This window comes from Cervus elaphus, chromosome 4, assembly GCF_910594005.1.
Source record: "Cervus elaphus chromosome 4, mCerEla1.1, whole genome shotgun sequence".
NCBI classification, from domain to species: domain Eukaryota; kingdom Metazoa; phylum Chordata; class Mammalia; order Artiodactyla; family Cervidae; genus Cervus; species Cervus elaphus.
In genome coordinates this window covers 68,555,861-68,576,011 of record NC_057818.1, presented here as the reverse complement: position 1 = coordinate 68,576,011, position 20,151 = coordinate 68,555,861, and the positions used below count along the sequence as shown (strand labels likewise).

Genomic DNA, 20,151 nt, shown 5'->3' with positions numbered 1-20,151 from the left:
TGCAGTGCGCCTGGGCAGCACCCCGCTGGGCAGCGCTCCCTTGAGCGGCGCGCGGCAGGATGGGCCGCCTTGCAGTCTCGTGTTCTCTGATAGGAGACGCTTGGCTTCCTAGAGCCCCCTCTCCTGTGGAGGCGGGGGAACAGCCCCCTCTGATGAGGATCTGGAAGCCGCAACACCCCCCCGCCCCCGCCCCACCCCTCCCAAGATGCCGATTTCGAGGCCCCTCCCCCGAGATCTTCCGGGCAGATTCTCTGGCCTTCAGGCTTCCCCTCCCGCGTCCTGATGGCCTTGATGGTTGAACTACTCACTTTGGGGGGCAGAGGATCTTAGGGGCCAGGCTACTGATAGGCGGGGGCCTGAGCCCCAGAATTACTGTCCTGGCCTGCAGGGTCGCGAGTGCCGGACTGGGCTGGGGGCGGCACAGACACCAGCGGCCGGCCCCTCGGGCTGCCCACCCGGGTTGCTGAAGATGCCAGCCAGGGTCAGCTCGAGGCTCCTCCTCGCCGGCCTCCTTCACATCGCTGGCGCAAGGCCCGGGCACCGCCTGCAAAGTACCCCGAGCCGGGGGCAGGGGTGTGTGCGTGGGGTGTGGCCTGCGGGCCCACGTCTGGATCCTAGGCTCGTTTCCGCGCTCCCCCGCTGAGGCTTTCCCGCCACACCCACATTCCAGGCAAAGTTCAGCCTCCTGAACCCGGTCCCCACTGATGCCAGGGGTACAGCAGAGTCAGAGCGGGTCACCTGGGTAGGGGGGGTCAGGACCGGGTTTGAACTCAGGCGCTGCGACGTTCAGGGCTTACTGAGCACCTGCTGTGTCCCTGGCCCCCACCCAGCTCCCGCGGAGTCAGGTTAGGTCGGTGCACAGGGAACCTCCCGGGAGGCCTGCTGTCGCCGGAGCTGCCTTGCTATCGTGCCTCGCTGGAAGTTCAGAGGACTGTTTGCAGGTTTCCCAAGAGACTGGCACCCAGTGGCAGGAACGGAGGCAGAGGGTCCGGCGACACGCAGAAGAGCAGGCAGAGCCAAACAAACACTTGGGGTTAGGAAGGCGGGAGGGCAGAGTCCTGGGGCCCGCACCGCGGTCAACAGTCCATGAGTCACGGCGCAGGGGCGGGTCGCGGGCGGAGGTGGGCACTCCTGGACATTTCCCGGAGTTAGGAGCAGGTGCCATGGGGCTCTGGAGGCGACTGGCCTTCTCCTTGTTGCTGCTGCTGCTGCTGTGGGGCCTGGGGCAGTCAGCATGGGTGGCGGCAGCGGCCCCGGCCCTGCGCTGGCTCCTGGGCGACCCCGCCTGCGGCGTGCTGCTGGGTCTGGCCGTGCTGGCAGGGCCCTGGCTGGGTCCCTGGACGCCGCACTGGCTGAGCCTGGCGGCCACGGCCCTGCTACTGACCCTGCTGCCCGCACGGCCGCCGCCGGGGCTCCGCTGGCTGCCTGCCGACCTGGCCTACACCTTCCGGATGCTCCGACTGGGCCTCCGCACCTGGGTGCGCTTGCGGCGCCGACCGCCGGATACCTTCGTGGATGCCTTTGAGCGGCACGCGCGGGCCCAGCCAGGCCGTACGATCCTAGTGTGCACCGGGCCGGGGGGCCGCGCGGTTACCTTCCGGGAGCTGGACACCAGGGCCTGCCAGGCGGCCTGGGCCCTGAAGGCCGAGCTGGCCAGCGCCGCGGGCCTGCGCGCCCGGGAGCCCACAGCCCTGCTGGTGCTGCCCTCACAGACGCTCCCCGCCCTGAGCCTGTGGCTGGGGCTGGCCAAGCTGGGCTGCCCGGTGGTCTGGATCAACCCTCACGGCCGCGGGCCGCCACTGGTGCACGCGGTGCTGAGCTCCGGGGCCCGCGTGCTGGTGGTGGACCCAGGTGAGAACCCCTGGACTAGGGGGTCGGAGGGGCTGCGCAGCGGAAGGGAGAGAGAGGTGGAGGACTGCTGTCCAGGGGGTCCCATTGGGGGCTGGCTCTTAGAACAGCCCACAACCCGCTGGCTCTTAGGACCCAAATCCAATTGCTGGACAGAAATGCTGAGGGTACCAGAGTTGTTTTGTTTTGTTTCCACCGTGGTTATTTGCGGGCGTTTCACACCCCAATATCCATTACAGGTAAGGTAGGTGTGCATCGCAGCCGCAGGGGAGCCTCGGCACGTCTCGCCCCTCCCACCGCAGGATGCCCCCCCACCCCACCCCCTGAAACCTCCTCTGACCCCTCTCCTAGAGCTCCGGGCGAACCTGGAGGAGGTCCTGCCCAAGCTGCAGGCGGAGAAGGTCCACTGCCTCTACCTGGGCCGCAGCTCCCCCACGCCCGGGGTGGGGGCCCTGGGCGCCGCCCTGGCCGCCGCCCCCTCAGACCCCGTGCCCGCCGACTTGCGGGCAGACATCAAGCTTCGAAGCCCAGCCCTGTTCATCTACACCTCGGGAACCACCGGTGAGCGTGCCCCGATGTCCAGGCCCGACCTCTGAACTCTCCTGCTGAACTGACCTCAAGCCTGATTTGTGCCCTCAAACTTGGCTTCTGAAACCCTCCTTGCCCCTGAATTGTGACCCCTGGCCCCAACGTTGACAGCCAGTGTTATTTGAATGGTCGGTGCCAGAACCCTGCCTCTGACCGGTAAACAGCCGCTGAAACCTTGACCTTTGGAATCAATCCGCTGAACGCAGATGAAAACCCACCCACGCTGGCCAGTTTTGCAGAGCCTCAAACCCCTGAGCTTGCGGACCTGCCCTACCCTCCTCTCCCCTCTTCTCCCCAGGGCTCCCCAAGCCCGCCATCCTCACCTACGAGCGTGTGCTGCAGGTAGCAGGGATGCTGACTCTGTGTGGGGTCACAGCCGATGACGTGGTCTACACAGTCCTGCCTTTGTACCACACCATGGGGCTTGTCCTTGGAGTCCTCAGTTGCCTGGACCTTGGTAAGCCTTTCTTTCTTTGAGGTCCCCCTCAATCCACAGGACTCCCAGCCTGGATGTCAGGGTGACAAGCCCCATAGGTTACTGAGAACCCCAGGTTCCCATCTTTGACAAGGGACCACGAAGCCCAGGGCCACCTGGACAGAGGGCTGGACACCTGGGGAGTCCTTCATGGCTGTGGCTGTGTGGGAAGCCAGCAGCACTGCTGTGGGTGTCAGGCATTCCTGGCAGTCAGTGTCCCAGGTGGAGCCAGTGAGGGAACCGGCAGCAAGCCTTCCTTCCGGTTGTCTCCCTGGACACCTGGCCACGAATTCAGTGAACAGACCAGGTTTCGTTGCCGTTGTTGTCGTTTCTGAAATTTTAACCTGGAAAATATTGAAATATCAAAATTTCTAAAGTTTTCTACATGAATCCTCAGGTGCTCACCACCCAGCCTCAGCCACTAGCAGCATTTTGCTCTTCTGTGTTTTGTGTATCACCTCCCCTTTACTCTCACTTTTTACTCTCATTATTTCTTCAAAAATCTTAAAATCATGGGACATTTCAAACATACAGGAAAGTAGAGCAGATAGTTTGATGAAGTCTCTGAAATCCTCACCCAGCCTCAAGAATTGTTAACATGTTGCCAATTTTATTTCATAGGAACTCCCTTCTTTCAGGATTATTTTGAAGCAGATTCTAGATACTATCTTTCTCTGTACATATTGCAGTATGTATCTCTAACATGTAAGAACTTAAAACACCTGTGACCACTGTGATTATCACACCTGCCTGAAAAATTAACAGTAACTCCTGGAAACTATCTGATGCTCACTTCATGTTAAAAATTTCCCAGGAGTTCCCTCTTAGTCCAGTGTCTAAGCCTGTGTGCTCCCACTGCAGGGGCCACAGGTTTGATCTCTGGTCAGGAAGCTAGAGCCCACATGCTGCAACTAAGACCCAGGGCAGCCAAATAAATGATTGAATATATTTTTAAAAAATTACCCCGATTATCTTACTGTCTTTTTGCAATTCAAGTGTTCTTTTTCTTTCTTTCTTTCTTTTGTATTAAGATTATTTCCATTTTATAATTCAAGTGTTCTTTGTACTTGTTTGCTTGGTCTCTGTTCCTCTCCCTCCCACATCCCTGTCAAAACTAGATAGTCCTTCTAGAGATGTTTTCACTTATTTTTAAAACAGTTTTTATTTCTTTGGCCACACCAGGTCTTAGTTGTGGCATGCAGGACCCAGTTCCCTGACCAAGGATCAAACTGGGGTGCCTGCATCAGGAGCATACAGTCTTAGCCACTAGACCACCAGGGAAGTCCCTGTTTTATTTTTACTTTTTTTTTTTTTTTTTTGCTCTTTACAAGAGACTCACTTTTTTGTTTTTTGACTGAAGTATAATTGCTTTACAATATTGTGTTGGTTTCTGCCATACATCAACATGAATCAGCCACAGGTATACATGTGTCCCATCCCTCCTGAACTTCCCTCCCACCCCCCACCCCATCCCACTCCAGGCTGTCATAGTGTTTTCACTTATTTTAAAACAGTCTTTAGGGACTTCCTTGGTGGTCCAGTGGTTGAAAATCTGCCCTTCAATGAGGGGACTCGGGTTCAATCCCTGGTCAGGGAACTAAGATCCCACATGCTTCGGGGCATCTGAGCCTATGCACTGCAACTAGAGCCCCAATGCCAAGCTAGAGCTAAGACCCGTTGAAGCCAAAAATAAATAAATATATTAAAAATAAATACATAAATAAAAATAAAACAGTCTTTATTGATCTGGCTGTAGTGGGTCTGAGTTGTGTCTTGCGGGACCTTCGATGTGGTGCCTGGACTCTTGCGGCCCGCGGTCTCAGTTGCTCTGTGGCAGGTGGGAGCCCCAACCACAGATGGAACTTGTGTCCGCTGCACTGTAAGGTGGATTCTTAACCACTGGACCACCAGAGAGGAATCCCCATGATGTTTTCAGATTCAGTTTAATTATTCTTGGAAATAACTTTGGTGACGTGCATATGCTTCCTAATTTGTCACGCCAGAGACTTCTTAAAACTGGGATCCCATCTTAGGCTAAGAAGAATTGGGACGTTTTCATTGGAAAAATCCTTATCAACCTCCCCCCTGGTCTTAGCAGCTCTTGAAGCCCTTTCCAGAATCCAGGCATTTCAGTTGGGGTTGCCAACAGAGCTGTTGCTTTCAAGGACCCAGCATCCATTTTCACAGAGAGGACATTATACTTCACCTCTGTCAAAATACAGCTTCGAAGAAGACACACACCTGCTCCCTTCCCAAGCACAGGAGCAGTTGTCCCTCTGGGTGCAGGGCTGATGATATTATCTTGCAGGGTTTTCTGAGGATTAGGGCTGAGGTAGGGAGAGTGCCATCCACGGGGCCAGCTGCAGAGGAGGGGAATCAGAAAAAAAGGGAGCACATTCCTGGAGTGACTGTGAGTGCTAAGTCGCTTCAGTCATGTCTGACTCTTTGCGACCCCATGGACTGTAGCCCACCACGCTCCTCTGTCCATGGGATTCTCCAGGCAAGAATACTGGAGTGGGTTGCCATGTCCTTCTCCATGGAGTGCCTGTAGTGGCCCCTAAGATGTGCTGATCCACATGTCCATCCTTCAAAACATCCATATATCCAGCAACCCAGCCCCCCATCACCCATCCATCCTTCTAGCCACTATCCATTTGCCCAGCTAGACAGGCATTCCTTAGACATTTATCACAATCACAAATGAGGGCTCACAGCCCTCATTCAGCAGGGCTCGCTTTGTACCAGGAACCGAGCTTTCCACACATTCTGAAGACAGGATTTAGACTCAGGTCGAGCTGTGCTCTTCTCGTGGGGGCAGTCCTGGTTGGGTCAGTGACAAAGATGAGTGTGATGCCATCCTTGGCTTCAGGGACCACAGCCAGGTGGTCAGAGCAGCTTCTCATGGCAGCTCAGAGGCCTGACCTGAAACCCCTTCCTCTCCTCCCTTCTAGGGGTGACCTGTGTCCTGGCCCCCAAGTTCTCTGCCTCTGGCTTCTGGGACGACTGTCGGCAGCATGGTGTGACTGTGATCCAGTATGTGGGTGAGATCCTGCGGTACCTGTGCAACACACCCCAGGTGAGATGCACAGAGCGCCCCCAAGTCATCCCAGTGAAGGTCTCAGGGAGATTCGGGCCAGGACTCACACAGTGGCCCTCGGGATAGGGGGTCCCACGTGAAGGTTTCCCATCACGGCTGCTTTGAGGATCAGCTGTGCTATCTTGGGAGTGGGGGTGGGGCGGGCGGTGACTTCACCTCTCTCAGCCTCAGTGTCCTCTTTGGGGAAACAGAATAATACCTCACAGGGGTGCAGCAAGAATCAAACATGTAAAGTACGGAGAGCAGGCTTGGCTCGGGATAAAGTCACTGGACCTGAGCAGGTCTCATCCCATGGATCAATGACACATGGACCCCAGGTGACTCTCTCAAGGAGTATGTGTTAGTTCCTCAGTTGAGCCCGACTCTTTGCGACCCCATGGACTGTAGCCCACCAGGCTCCTCTGTCCATGGAATACCCAGGCAAGAATAGTGGAGTGGGTGGCCATTTCCTTCTCCAGGGGGTCTTCCCAACCCAGGGATCGAACCGTAGTCTCCTGCATTGCAGGCCAACTCTTTACCATCTGAGCCACCAGGGGAGCCCTAACGTCCCTCCAAATAAAATATCCAGGTAACCACTCAGGAAAACGTTCCTGGTAACTAACCCAAGTAAGGCCCCTGGATAACTCCTCAAGATGAAGCTTCAAGTCAGTCCCCCAGGTTACCTTCAGGTAAAGGCCCCCCAAGTAACTCCTCCTGCTAAGGCCTCCAGTAAACGCCCCCAGGTAAAAGCTTCAGATAACCATCCCTATATAAGACCCCAGAGGTCTCCCTTAGGTCAGACCCTATAGGAGGCCTCTGGCCACCCCTATGTATTCCTCCAGGTAAGGTTCCCAGGTATCCTCCGAAGGTAAGCCCTGCAAGTAACTCTCTCCAGGTAACAGACTCCAGGTAACTACTCTAAAGTTAAGAACTCAGATCCCCTAGATACAGGTCCCCGTCACCTCCCAGGATAACTCTCCTGGGTCAGGGCTCCTGGGCACACCCAAGGGCAGCCCCTCCTCACCCTTCTCGGGGTGTCCCTGCAGCGGCCAGAGGACCAGACACATAAAGTCCGCCTGGCGATTGGCAATGGACTCCGGGCAGAAGTGTGGGAGACCTTCCAGCGGCGCTTCGGCCCCATTCGGATCTGGGAGATGTATGGCTCCACCGAGGGCAACGTCGGCTTCATCAACTATCCTGGGCGCTGCGGGGCCCAGGGCAAGACCAGCTGCTTCCTCCGAGTGAGTTGCTGGGCGTGACGGGGCCCCTGATGGGGGCCGAGCCCACCAGACCTCTGCTGACACCTCCCACCGTCTATAGATGCTGTCCCCCTTCGAGCTGGTGCAGTACAGCCTGGAGACAGAGGAGCCTCTGAGGGACAGTCATGGCCTCTGCATCCCTGCGAGGCCAGGTATGGGGCTGGGGAACCTCCCCGGGTGTGCGAAGTGGGGAAAGCCGCGGGCTTCTCCATGGCTGGAACAAGCCACCAGAAGTCTCGAGGTGGCTGATGCCCACTGGTGGCGCCTGCAGTCCTCAGCCAGGCCCTGCATCCCTGGTCTGTCTGCCCACGGTCTGGGACCTCCCTCTCAACTGGTCGGTTCTGCCCAGCTCCTCTGCTTCAACCTCTGGCTCTGCTGAGTCTCTGGGTGTCCATCTGAGGTGTTAGCTTGCGCTTTCTGTGGAAGTCCCATCCTCCCAGGCATCAAGCTCCTGTCCTGAACTTTCTCTGAGGGTCTTCTCTCCTGGGGCCTAGCAAGGTCACAGCGGAATCTCTCTTCGCATCACCATTTGTGTCTCTCCCTTGTCCATCCTTGTTGGCCTTTTCCTCTTCTGAGGGGACTCTCTGATACCACCTTCATTTCCTGTCTCTGTCTCTGGATCCGTTTCTGGGTCTGTCTCTTCTCTGGCAGAGTCCGGGCCGCGGCCTGGGGGGCTCCTGACGCTCTCAGCCACAGCTAATGCCCGACTCCCGCTCCTACCCCAGGGGAGGCAGGACTCCTGCTGACCCAGGTGTTGCGTCACCAACCCTTCCTGGGCTACCGCGGGCCCCGGGAGCTGTCAGAAAAGAAGCTGGTGAAGAACGTGCGGCACCCAAACGACCTTTACTACAACACCGGGGACGTGCTGGCCATGGACCACGAAGGCTTCCTCTACTTCCGCGACCGCCTCGGGGACACCTTCCGGTACCGCGGGGCTCCTCAGGGCAGGACGTGTGGATTCGGGGAGGGGCGGGGCTTGGGGAAGGAGGCGGGGCCTCTCCTACCCGGGGGGCGGGCCTAATAGACAGGAGGTGGGGCTTAGAGATTCCTGAGGGGGCGGGACTTAAGGGAAGGGGGCAGGGCCTCTCCTACCCAGGGGAGGCGGGCCTAATGACCAGGAGGTGGGGCTCGGTGGTCAGGAGGCAGGGCCCCTCCTACCCCGGGTGTTCAGGGGCGGGACTTGGGGAGGAGGCGGGACCTACCCTTTCTGGGGGGCGGGACTTACGGCCAGGAGGCGGGGCCTATCCTTTCCAGGGGCGGGTCCCTTCGTACATATTCAGCACAGGACAGGCCGGGGCCTAGGGGCCAGGAGGCGGCACTTGGTCAGGGGCAGAGCCTCCTTTCTCGTACCCTGATCCCAGGCACCCGGTCCAACCCCACAGGTGGAAGGGTGAGAACGTGTCCACGCGGGAGGTGGAGGGCATGCTGTCAGTCGTGGACTTCTTGCAGGAGGTGAACGTGTACGGTGTGCCTGTGCCAGGTGCGGAGGAGTGCACAGCCGTGTGGGCGGGGCGGGGGCTTGTTCCAGGTGGGGAGCTGCCGGAACCCGGGAGAGGACAGCTCGTGTACGTGCTCCCCAGGGTGTGAGGGCAAAGTGGGCATGGCCGCCGTGCAGCTTGTGCCCGGCCAGGCCTTCGACGGGCAGAGGCTGTACCAGCACGTGCGCACTTCGCTCCCGGCCTACGCCGCTCCCCATTTCATTCGAATCCAGGTGAGCTCCAGTGGCGGGAGGGGTGGGTGGGAGGCCCGGCAGGGCGGTTGAAGTCGAGGTTACAGTCTCTCCCCCCGCAGGACGCCTTGGAGATCACAGGCACGTTCAAACTGGTGAAGTCCCGGTTGGTGCGCGAGGGCTTCAACGTGAGCGTCGTCACTGACCCCCTGTTCGTGCTGGACAACCAGGCCCGAGCCTTCCGGCCCCTGACTCCAGACATATACCGGGCAGTGTGTGAGGGAGCCTGGAGACTCTGACCTCCCATCAGCTCACAGGACATCCGAAGGCGCTTCATCCAACGCTGGTCCCCGCCTCCGCTTGTCCCCTCACCCACTCCCCAGACCCGACGAGCCTTGCCTTATCCCCAGCTTCACAAGCTGGGGTGACCCTGGCCCGCAGCAGAGCGAGAATAAACCCGGATGTGTACACGGATGTCTGTGTGGATGGGGAACAAGCCAGAGGTGCGGGATCCCCCCAGAGGAGCAGGCCTGTCTGGACAAGGCCAGGGGAGTGGCTGGAACCAGCGGCCTGCTGCAGCCACTCCAGGAGGCGACAACACACCGAGTCTGCCTGTGGCCTCTGTCGGGGCTGGGCCGGGCTGCAGACGAGGACGTGGTCTGGAGGGTGTGGGGAGAAGTGCTGTGAGGGGCAATCTGACAAGGGCCACAGGCAAGGCTTCTGGAGAACGAAGGTCATGGTGTCTTGGGGCCGGAAGCACCTTCAGGGCACTGCGGGAGCCACAGGCCGGCTGACGTCAGCAGGGGCAGCTGTGCTGGTAACAGCCCCGCTGTGGTCAGCTGCTCCTGCCATGTCTTGTGCTGGACTCTGCTCTCCAGGCGTCCCTGGGCTCCTGTGCCAAACTGCCCCCGCCAACCGATACACCCACTTCTCGGGCACGTGCCGTGCTGCAAGTGGGGTTAAGCTGTGGCCACCCCCCCTGGTAAGGCCCTGTTCAAGGGGCCCTGGCCACTGAGGCTGTCACTGCATTTCCTCTTGAGAGAAGAGCGTGTGCTGGGAACCCAGAGAGCCACATGGGGAGAGGGGGGCGCGTGCTGGACAGGAACCTGGGTCTGTGGGTCCCCGAGCCTGCAGCATGGATTGACAGCTGGCCACTTCCAGGCTGGGTGGCCTGGGCAATGCCCAGAACCACTTGCCTCTCAAGCACTGGTTTCCTTCATTGTAAAATGGGACTGAGGATCGTGTCCACCTCAACAGATGTTTGTGGATATTAAAAAAAAAAAAAAGATGGAGGGCTTCCCTGGTGGCTCAGTGGTAAGGAATTCACCTGCCAATGCAGGGGACAGGGGTTCGATCCCTAGTTGGCGATCTAAGATCCCACACCACATGCTTTGGGGTCAACACGCATACCATGACTACTGAGCCCAGGTGCCACAACTAGAGAGAAACTCACCCACCATAACAAAGACCCAGCGCAAAACAGAAAAAAAAGTAATCTCAAGGTTACATGTGGAGTTAGCATAAGGTCAATTATCACAGTTATCTTATACCTGAGATAAAGACATATGTCCACACCAACTCTTGCATATGAATGTTCATAGCTGCATTATTCCCAGTCCCCAAACCTGCAAACAACCCAGTGTCCAGACAACTTAGGAATGGATAAACCAAATGTGCTAAATGCGTAAATGGTCTATTATTAAATAGCAGCAGCAAGAAAAGAACAGCTCTGATAGATCCACAGAGACAGAAAAGAGACCAGTGATTGCCAGGGGCAGGGGGAGGAGGACTTGGGGGACTGCCAACAGGGGTGTGTGCTTTGGGTAATGTGAGAAAAAGTTCTAAACCTGTGACGATGAAGGCACAGCTCTGTGAATACACTAAAAACCACTGCATTGTATACTGGCAAGGAGTGAATTGCATGGCACAGGGTCTCCATAAAGCTGCTAAGAAATCTCTACACTGCAATTTAATGTTTTACAACGTGTGCATTTTTATTTTTTAGAATATTAAGCCTTTACCTACCTTGCTGGCTGAGTTTGTGGCGTCCTTCAAAGTTGTGCCCCAGGCCAGCGCCCTGCTCTCCCTGCCCTGCTCTCCCCGCCTGCCCCACCCTTGCTCAGCAGCTTTGGGGTGCGGTACCCTACCTGGCTATGGGGCATCTTCATCAAGTGCCGTGACGCCCGTGGTGAGCAGCCTGCTCCTGGGCCCAGTGTTGTAACCATCTCCTGTTCAACCAGCCCTAGGGCTACCGAGATAGCCGAACACACAACAGATGGAGGTGATCTCAGCCTGGGGAGGAGAGCACCTCCCACTACACAGGGTAACGTGCCTGCGGGACCAGAGGGAGGCAGGCTTTGTAGTCAAGAGAGGCTGGGGGGGCCCCTGACTCCTGCTGAGGGTGTGACTGGCTTATTGGGGTGACTGCTGGCTTGGGGGGGAATTAGTCACTTGAGGGGAGCTGTTTGACTCAGGGCTCTTACCAGGAGCAGCATGGAGGGCGGGGGAAGGGGATTTGCTAACTGACCTTTGAGGCGCTCCTGGTTTCAGGTGTTAGGAGGCACCAGAATCAGGCCTTACTTTTAGCGTCCCTCCTACACCCACTGGAGCGAATGTCAGACAGACTCGCAACAGATTTCTGCTCTGCCAACCACTGGGTCACCTCCAGCAGATTTAACTTGGGAGCAAAGGCCAAGGAAGGAGACGGGGCTGGAGAGAGGACCAGCTGAGGACGGAGGCTCTCGGTGGCCTCGAGGACCAGATGAGAAGGGGTGGGGGGCGAGCAGCTGGGACCGGGTGGGAAGACGCTGCCCATGGTCCCAGCCCAGAAGCAGCCCAGGTGATGCTGGGGTGCGGAGTGCCCGGGAGGCTGGCCGAGGAGGCTTGGCCCAGTTACAACGGCAAGAGGCAGGGTGACCGTGCTGTGGAGCTGGCTGGGACGAGCGGTCTAAAGCCCATGGAAGACGGTGACAGATGTGACTCCATCATGCGTGAGGCCGCAACAACAGGGCGACACACACACAGCTCCCCCGGAGACGCCACACACCCGAGCATGTGGGTGGGGCAGAGCCTGCCTGCTGTTCGTGGAGACACAGGGCTCCTGAGCTCTGCCTGCAGGGTGGAAAAGGAGGGTTGGAAAAGCGAGTCCACGACGTTCTGGAGTCTCCGCTGCTGGGTGCCCTTCCATCCCGAGGGAAGGCGGGCGGGGCCCACGTGTCTGGAAGACGCTGATGAGTCCGCGGAGAATTTAAAAGCCCCTTACCCCACCAGCTGACCCTCAGACGGGGGACTGTTCAGGATGATGCAGGTGGGCCCAGCGTCATCACGAGGGTCCATAAGAGGTGGAAAAGGAGGGCAGAGGAGAGCTCGGGCAAGCCCCCGCGAGCGCTGAGTGGCCACTGCCAACCTAGAAGGTTTGGGGAAGGGCGGTGAGCGCGGCACGCAGGCCACCTCTAGGGTGGAAAAGTGTAGCAACGGTTCTCCCAGAGATCAGAGAAGGAAAGCAGGACCTGGACTTTAGCGCAATGAGACTGTGCCCGCCTCCTGACCTCAGAACTGTAATCTATTTCTTAAAACAAGAAGAAAAGGAAAAAAACAAGAACAGAAATCCCACGCTCGGGAAAACTTGCCACTCCCACTCTGCAGGAGCCTGTTTTGAGGAAACACACAGGTTGCCCACAGAGAGTCTGCTCAGGTGTGTCCTCACGGCACCGGGAGCTGCGGGGGAGGAACTGTCGGGGCCTGGTGGAAACCCAGGAAGTGGAATCTCCACCCAGGCATCATGACACGTCGCATTTTTAGTAACACAGGGAGGTGGGCGGGAAGAGCAGGGCTCAGAACAACATGCAGAGACTTAACCGGCTATAAAACCCCACCCCTGTGTGAACACCGAGAAAAACAGTGGCATCCGCGACCACTTTCGTGAGCTTCTTTGTCCTCGGGTATATTTCAGACTTTTCTAAGTGAACAGAAACTACTTTTAAATATGAAAAATCTCCCAAGAAGGCTGCCCGCCCACCCCCGCCCGCCCCTCACCATCTGTGTGGCTGGGCCCTGGCCTGACACCTTCCTCCATGACCCCAGCACAGACCTCACCGCTGGCTGCCAGCCAGATTGTGTTATAATGAGGAAGAACCTTTGAATTCTGTCACCTGAGTCAGTCACTAGAGGAATGCTGCCTCTAAGCTTAAATTAGACATAATAGCCCACCTCTGGGAGCCCTGACTCCCAGGTAGTGAGCATTTAAGCTAAAATTCCTTCCTTTAGCTCACAGGAGACCTCCTGACCACACCCACCTATGAGTGTCTACAGGGAGGAGGAAATGAACACATCTCCTCTGAACCAGGAAATGTTTGACTTGACTTCCTCCCCTTTCAGTGTAAGAGCAGCCTGGATTTTAACTCAGACAAGATGGTTCTCTGGGGCACACGTCTCCATTGTCTCAGTTTGCTGGCTTTTTGAATACAGGCGCTACTCCTTGCCCTAACCACTTAGGCTCTCGATTCACCGGCCTGTCATGCAGCGAGCAGCACAAGCTTGGATGCAGTAACGAGATCACTGGTGCCCAGTTCCACCTCCAGCCTGGCCGTTCTTCCCCGGGCCTGAGTATGGTCAACCGCTCAAAGGTCCCAGAAGACTGGACATGGAGGAGGTGGGTCCCCGGCGTGAAGGCTTCTCCCTCCGTTTCAGGCTGCAGTAAGCTTCCCCAACCCCGTCCATGTGTCCCCCACCTTGCCCAGTAAGGATGGTTACTGCAGCACTCAACACCCTCCTGCGACCCCTGCATGTGCCCGAGGCTGCGGGGGGCTCAATCCTTGGGTGCATGTGTTTCCCTGAAATCACCTCCCACGAAATGCTCTTTTTAGAGCAGAATGGAGACCGAAGTGCACCAAGTAACAGCCCCCAAGACGTCCACGTCCTAACCCCTGGATCCGTGAATGTCACCTCACACGCAAAGGGCTTGCGCAGATGAGAGCAGGAAGGTGGATGGACGTGGAAGACGTGCAACCCTGAGACGAGGATCACCATGGTTACCAGAGACTCTGGATGCAGCCCCAAGGGCCTTACAAGGAGGAGGCAGTATGGGACCTCACTATCCACGGCAAGCGCTGCCGATGTAGCGAAGGGCCACAAATCAAAGGGCGCAGCAGCCTCTACAAGCCAGAAAAACCCTTACAGTGGATTCCCCCTTAGAGACTTCAGGAGGAACCAGCCCTGCTGACACCGTGATTGGGCCCAGAGAGACCCAATCCAGAGTCCCAAGAGGATACACGTGTTGTGTCAAGCCATCGCAGCAGTAGAAAAGTACCACAGGACACTAGCCAAGACCTAAACGACTGCCCAGGACCCAGATGGGCCACCAGGGGTGGCCCACTGTGCAGGCTGTGGGGACACAGCCCTGAGCCGCTGGCCTGCAGGCCTAAGTGACATCTGTTCTTGGAGCCCATCCTTGTCCAGAAATCCTTGGAGAGAAGTTCCCTTCACATCCACTCAGGCAGGGACAACAACGCCAGCAGTGGGGAGTGCAGCCAAGGAGCGGGCAGGCTGGACGCTGGCCCGGCTCAGGGGCCGGCTGCTCAGCAGCTCCAGGGGCTGGGCGGGAGGGCAGGTGCTCTGATCCGACCAGCAGAGACCAGATATCACGATTCTTCTGCAGAAACTTGTCCAATTTAAAACTGGAATCTGTTAAAACTCTAAAATGCACAGTGGATAAACTTCAGCTTTGCAGCTGGCTGCAGACGGAAGTGGGCCATGCTTTCCTGGGCTTCCTGGCCCGTCCACACTCAGACCATGGGCCCAGCTTCTGCAGGAGGAGCGGGAGGGGCCTGGTGACCAAGCCAAGTGGTCCCAGAGGTCGGGGGAGCCCACACGAGGTCACCGGTGGGAGCTTGCAAGTCCCCTGGTGGCACTGGGCTGGCGGAAGCCTGGAGCCCAGCCAGGCCTCTCAGAAAGCTGGGCAGGAGACAGGGAGCATTAGCTCCGGCGGCAGACTGAGCGGGGCAGGGGGCCCCCTGGGACTCTGACCTGCTCCAGGGTCCTGGGCAGCCTCCAGGTCTCCAGGCCACGCCGGTGCCTGGACAGGGAGGCCACCCTTCCAGCGCTCACGGGGCCTCGGGCCGGTGGCTCTTGCGGTGGATGACCAGCTGGGACTTCCAGTCGAAGCTGTGGCCGCAGTCGGCGCAGAGGTGGCGCCGCTGGCTGGCATGGCCCTTGCGGTGGATGACCAGCTGGGACTTCCAGCTGAAACTGTGGCCGCACTCCTCGCAGGCGTAGCCGCGCGGGCCCGGGAGCGCGCGCGGGGGCGGGCCGGCCGGCGGCTTCTCGGTGCCCGGGCCGCTGGCGTGCGCACGACGGTGGATGACGAACACTGACTTCCAGTCGAAGGCGCCGCCACACTGAGCGCACGTGTAGGGCTTGCTCCTTGGCGGCGGCGGCGGCGGCGGCAGCGGGGCCTCGGGGCCGCCGGGCTGGCCCTCGCTCTCATCTCCTGGGGAGCAGAGGAGGCCAGGTCACCTGGGGACCCAGCGCTGTCCAGCCGGGGCGCCTGGGCACCCCGCCCGCCCCCATCCTCCACCCCGCCCCTGCTCGAGAGGCCACTTACCCGGTCGGAGGTTTCTCCGCCCCTCGGATCTGGATCCGGTGCTCAGGGCCTCCGGCTGCGACTTCTCACGCGACTCAGGCAGGGGGTGCGGCAACCCTGCTTGAGGTTGGGGGCCCATCAGGTGAGGGGTTCGCACGAATGAGGGGCGGGGGGGGCGGCCTTGGGAAGCGCTGGGAGGCAAGGTGCGCCCAAGGGCCAGGAGGAGGAGAGGGGGCCTCACCCAGGGAGACCACCGAGCCGTACTTCTCCAGCATCGCGTCCCAGTACAGCTCCTTCTGGGACGGCTCCAGGAGCCCCCACTCCTGCAGGGACACAACCCATCACCCACAGAACTGTCTACTCTGCACCCACCAGGCCAATCCCGGCCAGAGCCTTGCTGGTCCCCTGAGGGGTGGCAGATTACCTAAGCCTCACCTGCTGAGATGGGAACAAGTAAGCGCTGCGGATGCAGGCCTGGGAAGGGAGCTGCCTCTTGGCTCACCAGTCACCCTCAGCTGCCCCACCCCAGGTTCTGGCCATGCAGAAGGAAGCTGAGGACCCCTGGATGGCCCTGGGACTGCGTGTGCTGCATGGAGCAAAAGGCTAGGGGATGGCGGGGACCCCAACCACCTCTCCCCTGCTTCTGGTTTCAAGGGTAACAGAGATCCTCAGGGGAAGTGCCCAGAGCCTCAGCAAACTTGCAGGGAGACTGGGGCGTCAGAGGGCAGGCACTGCCTCGCACCTCCAGACACAGCCGGGCCAACTGTTGTTGAAGCAACCAGGCTTTCAGGATGCGGCTGGGTCCTCGGGAGCTTCTCAGTGTGGAGTGGGTTAGGAACAGTGTCACTGGGAAAGGACAAGACCCTGATGCCTGCACTCAGGACCCAAGCCCTCCAGGTGACAGGGGCTTCCACGCCCAGCTGGCTGTAGCTGAGGGCTGACTGGCCTTGGAGGAAGGGCCCGGGCCATTTCCTGGCAAGAGTGTCTCCATTCTGACCTTGGGTGTGCAAGGGAGGCCAGACTGCTGGGTGGCACTCAGGCTTTCCTGCCACACTGGGGACCCTGTCCCTTCCGCACAAGCACATGAGGGTTCACACTGGGTGCTGGCTCAGGACTCCTGCCAACCTCTGTCTCACATCTGTAAGTGCGAATCCCACCTCTGCCAGTTCCCATCACTCTAAACCAGGTTCCCAGTTCCCTGAAACCAGAATTCATTCCAAGCACTGTTCTGTCCCCCAGACCCTGCCAGGGGTACCCTGATACCAACTCCACTTTGGGGCAGCAATAAGGACAAGAAGCACTGACCAAGGAGCCTGGACAACTGGCAGGACAGAGAGCAGCCCCTGAGGACACCCTCTTCCTGCAGCGGGGCTGCACTTGCCAACCGGGAGCTGCTCACCTGAAGCCGGGGTGGCTGGAAGGGTGCAGATGTCGGTTCCTGTTGTTCGACATGCTCCTTGCAGGACTGGGCTGGAGGTGGGGGGCTGGAGGATGCTAGGAAGCCAGGCAGGCAGGGGTCAGGGGCTGCTCCTGCGAGCCAGGGCAGGCAAGGAGCTGGCGTTGATGCTGTAGCCTGGGCCCTCCTCTGGCAGCAGGAAGGCGTGCTCTTTGTGTGCCAGGCACACAGCAGGCAGGCAGCCAGCCCTTCCCTCCAGCCTCCAGGGGACCCAGTCCTTGTGGGGCCTGCCTCCCAGCTGAGGACGCCAGACCCGATCCAGGAGCCCCCAGTCTCCACACAGCCTCTCCTGGACTCCCCCCTTGCACTCTCAAGGGGCCCCAGCCCTGGTGCACCCGCACCTCACCTGTCTCCTGTACGTAGCCATCAGGCTCCTCCTTCACACTGCAGCTGAGCTGGGCATTGCCCTCCATCTGGGCATCCTTTGGCCCCTCCCCAGAGGCTACCCTGAGGAGCTCCACTGTCCCTGAGGGGTGGACACCCCCAACCAACTCCTCTGTCTTCTTCGTGGCTGGGAGCACAGCTTGCTGCAGGACATGTGCTGTAATCTGAGGTGGGGGGGAGGGTCATTGGGGCACTAGTTTTATTCTGTCCCTCAGAGAAGCCACCACCACCACACTCACCCAGCCCAGCAGCTGCCCAGGGTCACGCTGCAGGTCTTCGACCAGGACAACGGCCTCCTCAGGGCTGCCTGGCTGCTGGCCTCGCACCCAGGCCTGGATCTCGGGGGGCAGAGCCCCCAGGAACTGCTCCAGCACCAGCAGGTCCAGTATCTGCTCCTTGGAGTGCGCCTCAGGCCGTAGCCATTGGCGGCACAGAAACTGCAGCCGGGCCAGGGCCGCCCGGGGACCGGCCACCTCTTGGTAGCAGAAGCCCCGGAAGTGCTGGCGTGCCATCTCGGGATCCTCTGGGGTGGCCTCAGGGTCCAGAGAGGGTAGACTAGGGGGACCCAGTGGGGATGGCATTGTGTGGGGAATCTTCTTGGAGCCACCTGCAGGAAAGAGGAGTCAGGCTGCCAGCCACACAGCCACAGTCAAGGTGAGGCAGCTGCGTGCAGACAGCCCCAGCCGGGGGGGTGGTGGCGGTGGTGATGCTGATGTCTGGGCAGAGAGGGCCCTGGTGTGGGGATGCTCGAAGCTAAACTGGGGAAAGTTTCATGGAAGGAGAGGTCACAAGAGCTGGAACTAAGAGCAGAAGGAAGCCTTGTGAACCACTTGGAGTCGGATGGAGCTTCCAGGAAACAGCTAGGAGATGATGCTGAACGCAAGGCCAGGGGAATTACCCCAGGCTTCCAGGGTCAGCCGAGGAGCTGAGAGAGGGGGAGCCAGGGTGAGAACAGGCTGCCCGTCCCCTCCATCTCAAGGTCACGTTGACTCAAGAGGGGCACCCCGAGGGGCTGGCCTGCGCCACGGCCGAGGCAGGGGCCGACGTGGACCCCGAGACACCGTGCTCGCTGACACGGGACAGCTGTGCGTGACTCACACCGTGTGGACCGTACTTGTGAAAGGCGGAAGCCAAGCAAAACAGAGCCTAGGGCTGTGTGGGGCGCTCCGCGGGCAACCGTGTCCTGGCCCTGAGGGCCCGCAGGGAGACGCGCCCACAAGGGGGGCCTGTCTGACAGGCTGAACCGGGCCCGACCCCCACAGCTGGCCTTCCAGAGACGAAGGGGAGACGGGAGTCCTCCGGGAGGAAGGGATGGTGCCCCAGACAGAGGAGGAGCCAGAAGATGGCTCGGGGGAGGGGCGCCCCGCGCACTTCGGGCGGCGGCGGGAGAGCCCGTGCGCCGCGCCTACCGGCGCTCACTCCGCCACCACGAGCCCCTGCGGTGAGGGGCCCCGCGCCCTTCCGCTGGCCCCCCCCATCGGCCCGCCCCTCGCGCGTTGCCCCGGCGACGCGGCCCTGGCCAATCACGCATCAGCTCCAAGGCCCCGCCCTTCCGCTGGCCCCCATCGGCCCGCCCCTTGCGCGTTGCCCCGGCGACACCGCCCTGGCCAATCACGCGTCTGCTCCGAGGCCCCGCCCCCTCCCGTCGGACTACGTTTCCCATGAGCCTCAGCACGTGAGCACAGGCGCGGCCTCGGAGCAGGTGCACTTTCTCGGAGTCCTCGCACGGCTGAGGGGCGACCCGTTCCTCCGAGCGGCATCTGCGGCGCCGCGGGCTTCGGTGGGCTCCCGCCCCGTCCCTGCAGCCGCTCTCCCTTTGCACCCGCCCCGGAGGACTCACCAACTGCAGAGATGGACGGGACCTCCGGGCCTTGCGCATGCGCACATCAGGCCGGTGCCTATTGGCCGAGGGGTGAGGTGGGGCGGGGCGTGACCTCTCAGCCAATCAGGCTGGCGCTCCGCCCGGGCGCTCTCCCTGCAGCCTCCTTCTGGGCGCCGGCGGTCGCCCTGGTAACCGCGGGAGCACAGCGGCCCCCCTCCCGCTATTTCCAAGGCGACCGCCGGAGCGTGGCCCTGCCCTCCCGGGCGGCCGGAAGTTTCCCAGAGACTCGCCTCTTCGGGTCCCAGGAGGAAGCAGGGATCTGCCGGGAAGGCTGGCCTAACCCATGGGCGTTCTCCGCCTTCCCCAGGAATTTCTCCAGCGAGGGTGACGCTGGGGTCCGTCATTCGACTACCACTGAGCGCCCTGCGGGTGTGCGAGGACAGCAGGCACCCATCTGCTAATGAGGAAACTGTCCCGTAATCTATATCCTCAGACTCTCAGACGTGCCTTCAGCTAGATCAGTCCTGCAAAGAAAGGTCTCTTCCATCATCTACCATGTGGAGAGAGCTGGAGCTCTAACAGCCTCTTCGGGAGCTTTCCCTCAGTCATGTTTGTTTGGGGTCTACCCTTCCAGAGGGCTGCTGGTTTTCAAGCCTTCTGGATTTCTACAGCGTGAGCCTGGTGGGACCACCCTGCACGTCCGCCAGCGCCAACTCAGTATTTGACTTTTCCCCAAATCGGTACTAGCTCCTCAATTTCCACCCACTTCTGGCTTCCGTATGCCACTGCCTCCTCTTTCACAATCCTCCTACTTGCAGGTTTGTGTTTTGTTTACTTACTGGCCCCACCACGCAGAATGTGGGGTCCTAGTTCCCCAACTAGGGATCGAACCCTGGGCCCCCAGCAATGGAAACTTGGAGTCCTAACCACTGGACTGCCAGGAAATTCCCAAGGGTTAGTGTTTCAAACGCTCCTTGTGGTTTCAGTGGGTTTC

The 20,151-nt window shown here is 59.7% G+C and overlaps 2 protein-coding genes across 4 annotated transcripts; one reads left to right on the top strand and one right to left on the bottom strand.

The window, feature by feature from the left end:
- The first annotated feature begins 102 nt into the window (after positions 1-102).
- SLC27A5 (solute carrier family 27 member 5) lies at positions 103-9,389 on the top strand. The gene is made up of 10 exons (XM_043900522.1): positions 103-1,851; positions 2,200-2,409; positions 2,735-2,893; positions 5,863-5,987; positions 7,034-7,228; positions 7,308-7,398; positions 7,972-8,170; positions 8,629-8,726; positions 8,827-8,957; positions 9,038-9,389. The coding sequence occupies exons 1-10, from the start codon at positions 1,164-1,166 to the stop codon at positions 9,212-9,214; spliced, it is 2,073 nt and encodes a 690-aa protein (XP_043756457.1). The 5' UTR covers positions 103-1,163; the 3' UTR covers positions 9,215-9,389.
- Positions 9,390-12,459: 3,070 nt separating this feature from the next.
- ZNF446 (zinc finger protein 446) lies at positions 12,460-19,235 on the bottom strand. 3 transcript variants are annotated; one of them, XM_043900545.1, is made up of 7 exons: positions 19,176-19,235; positions 17,575-17,942; positions 17,298-17,499; positions 16,895-17,025; positions 15,737-15,818; positions 15,517-15,615; positions 12,460-15,402 (listed from the first exon to the last, which is right to left on the bottom strand). In XM_043900545.1, the coding sequence occupies exons 2-7, from the start codon at positions 17,914-17,916 to the stop codon at positions 15,017-15,019; spliced, it is 1,242 nt and encodes a 413-aa protein (XP_043756480.1). In that variant the 5' UTR covers positions 17,917-17,942; positions 19,176-19,235; the 3' UTR covers positions 12,460-15,016. The 3 variants fall into 3 exon arrangements, with proteins under 3 accessions (XP_043756480.1, XP_043756481.1, XP_043756482.1); XM_043900546.1 differs by lacking the exon at positions 19,176-19,235 and having other exon boundaries at positions 15,517-15,612; positions 17,575-19,162; XM_043900547.1 differs by lacking the exon at positions 19,176-19,235 and having other exon boundaries at positions 16,895-16,989; positions 17,575-19,162.
- Positions 19,236-20,151: the final 916 nt, after the last annotated feature.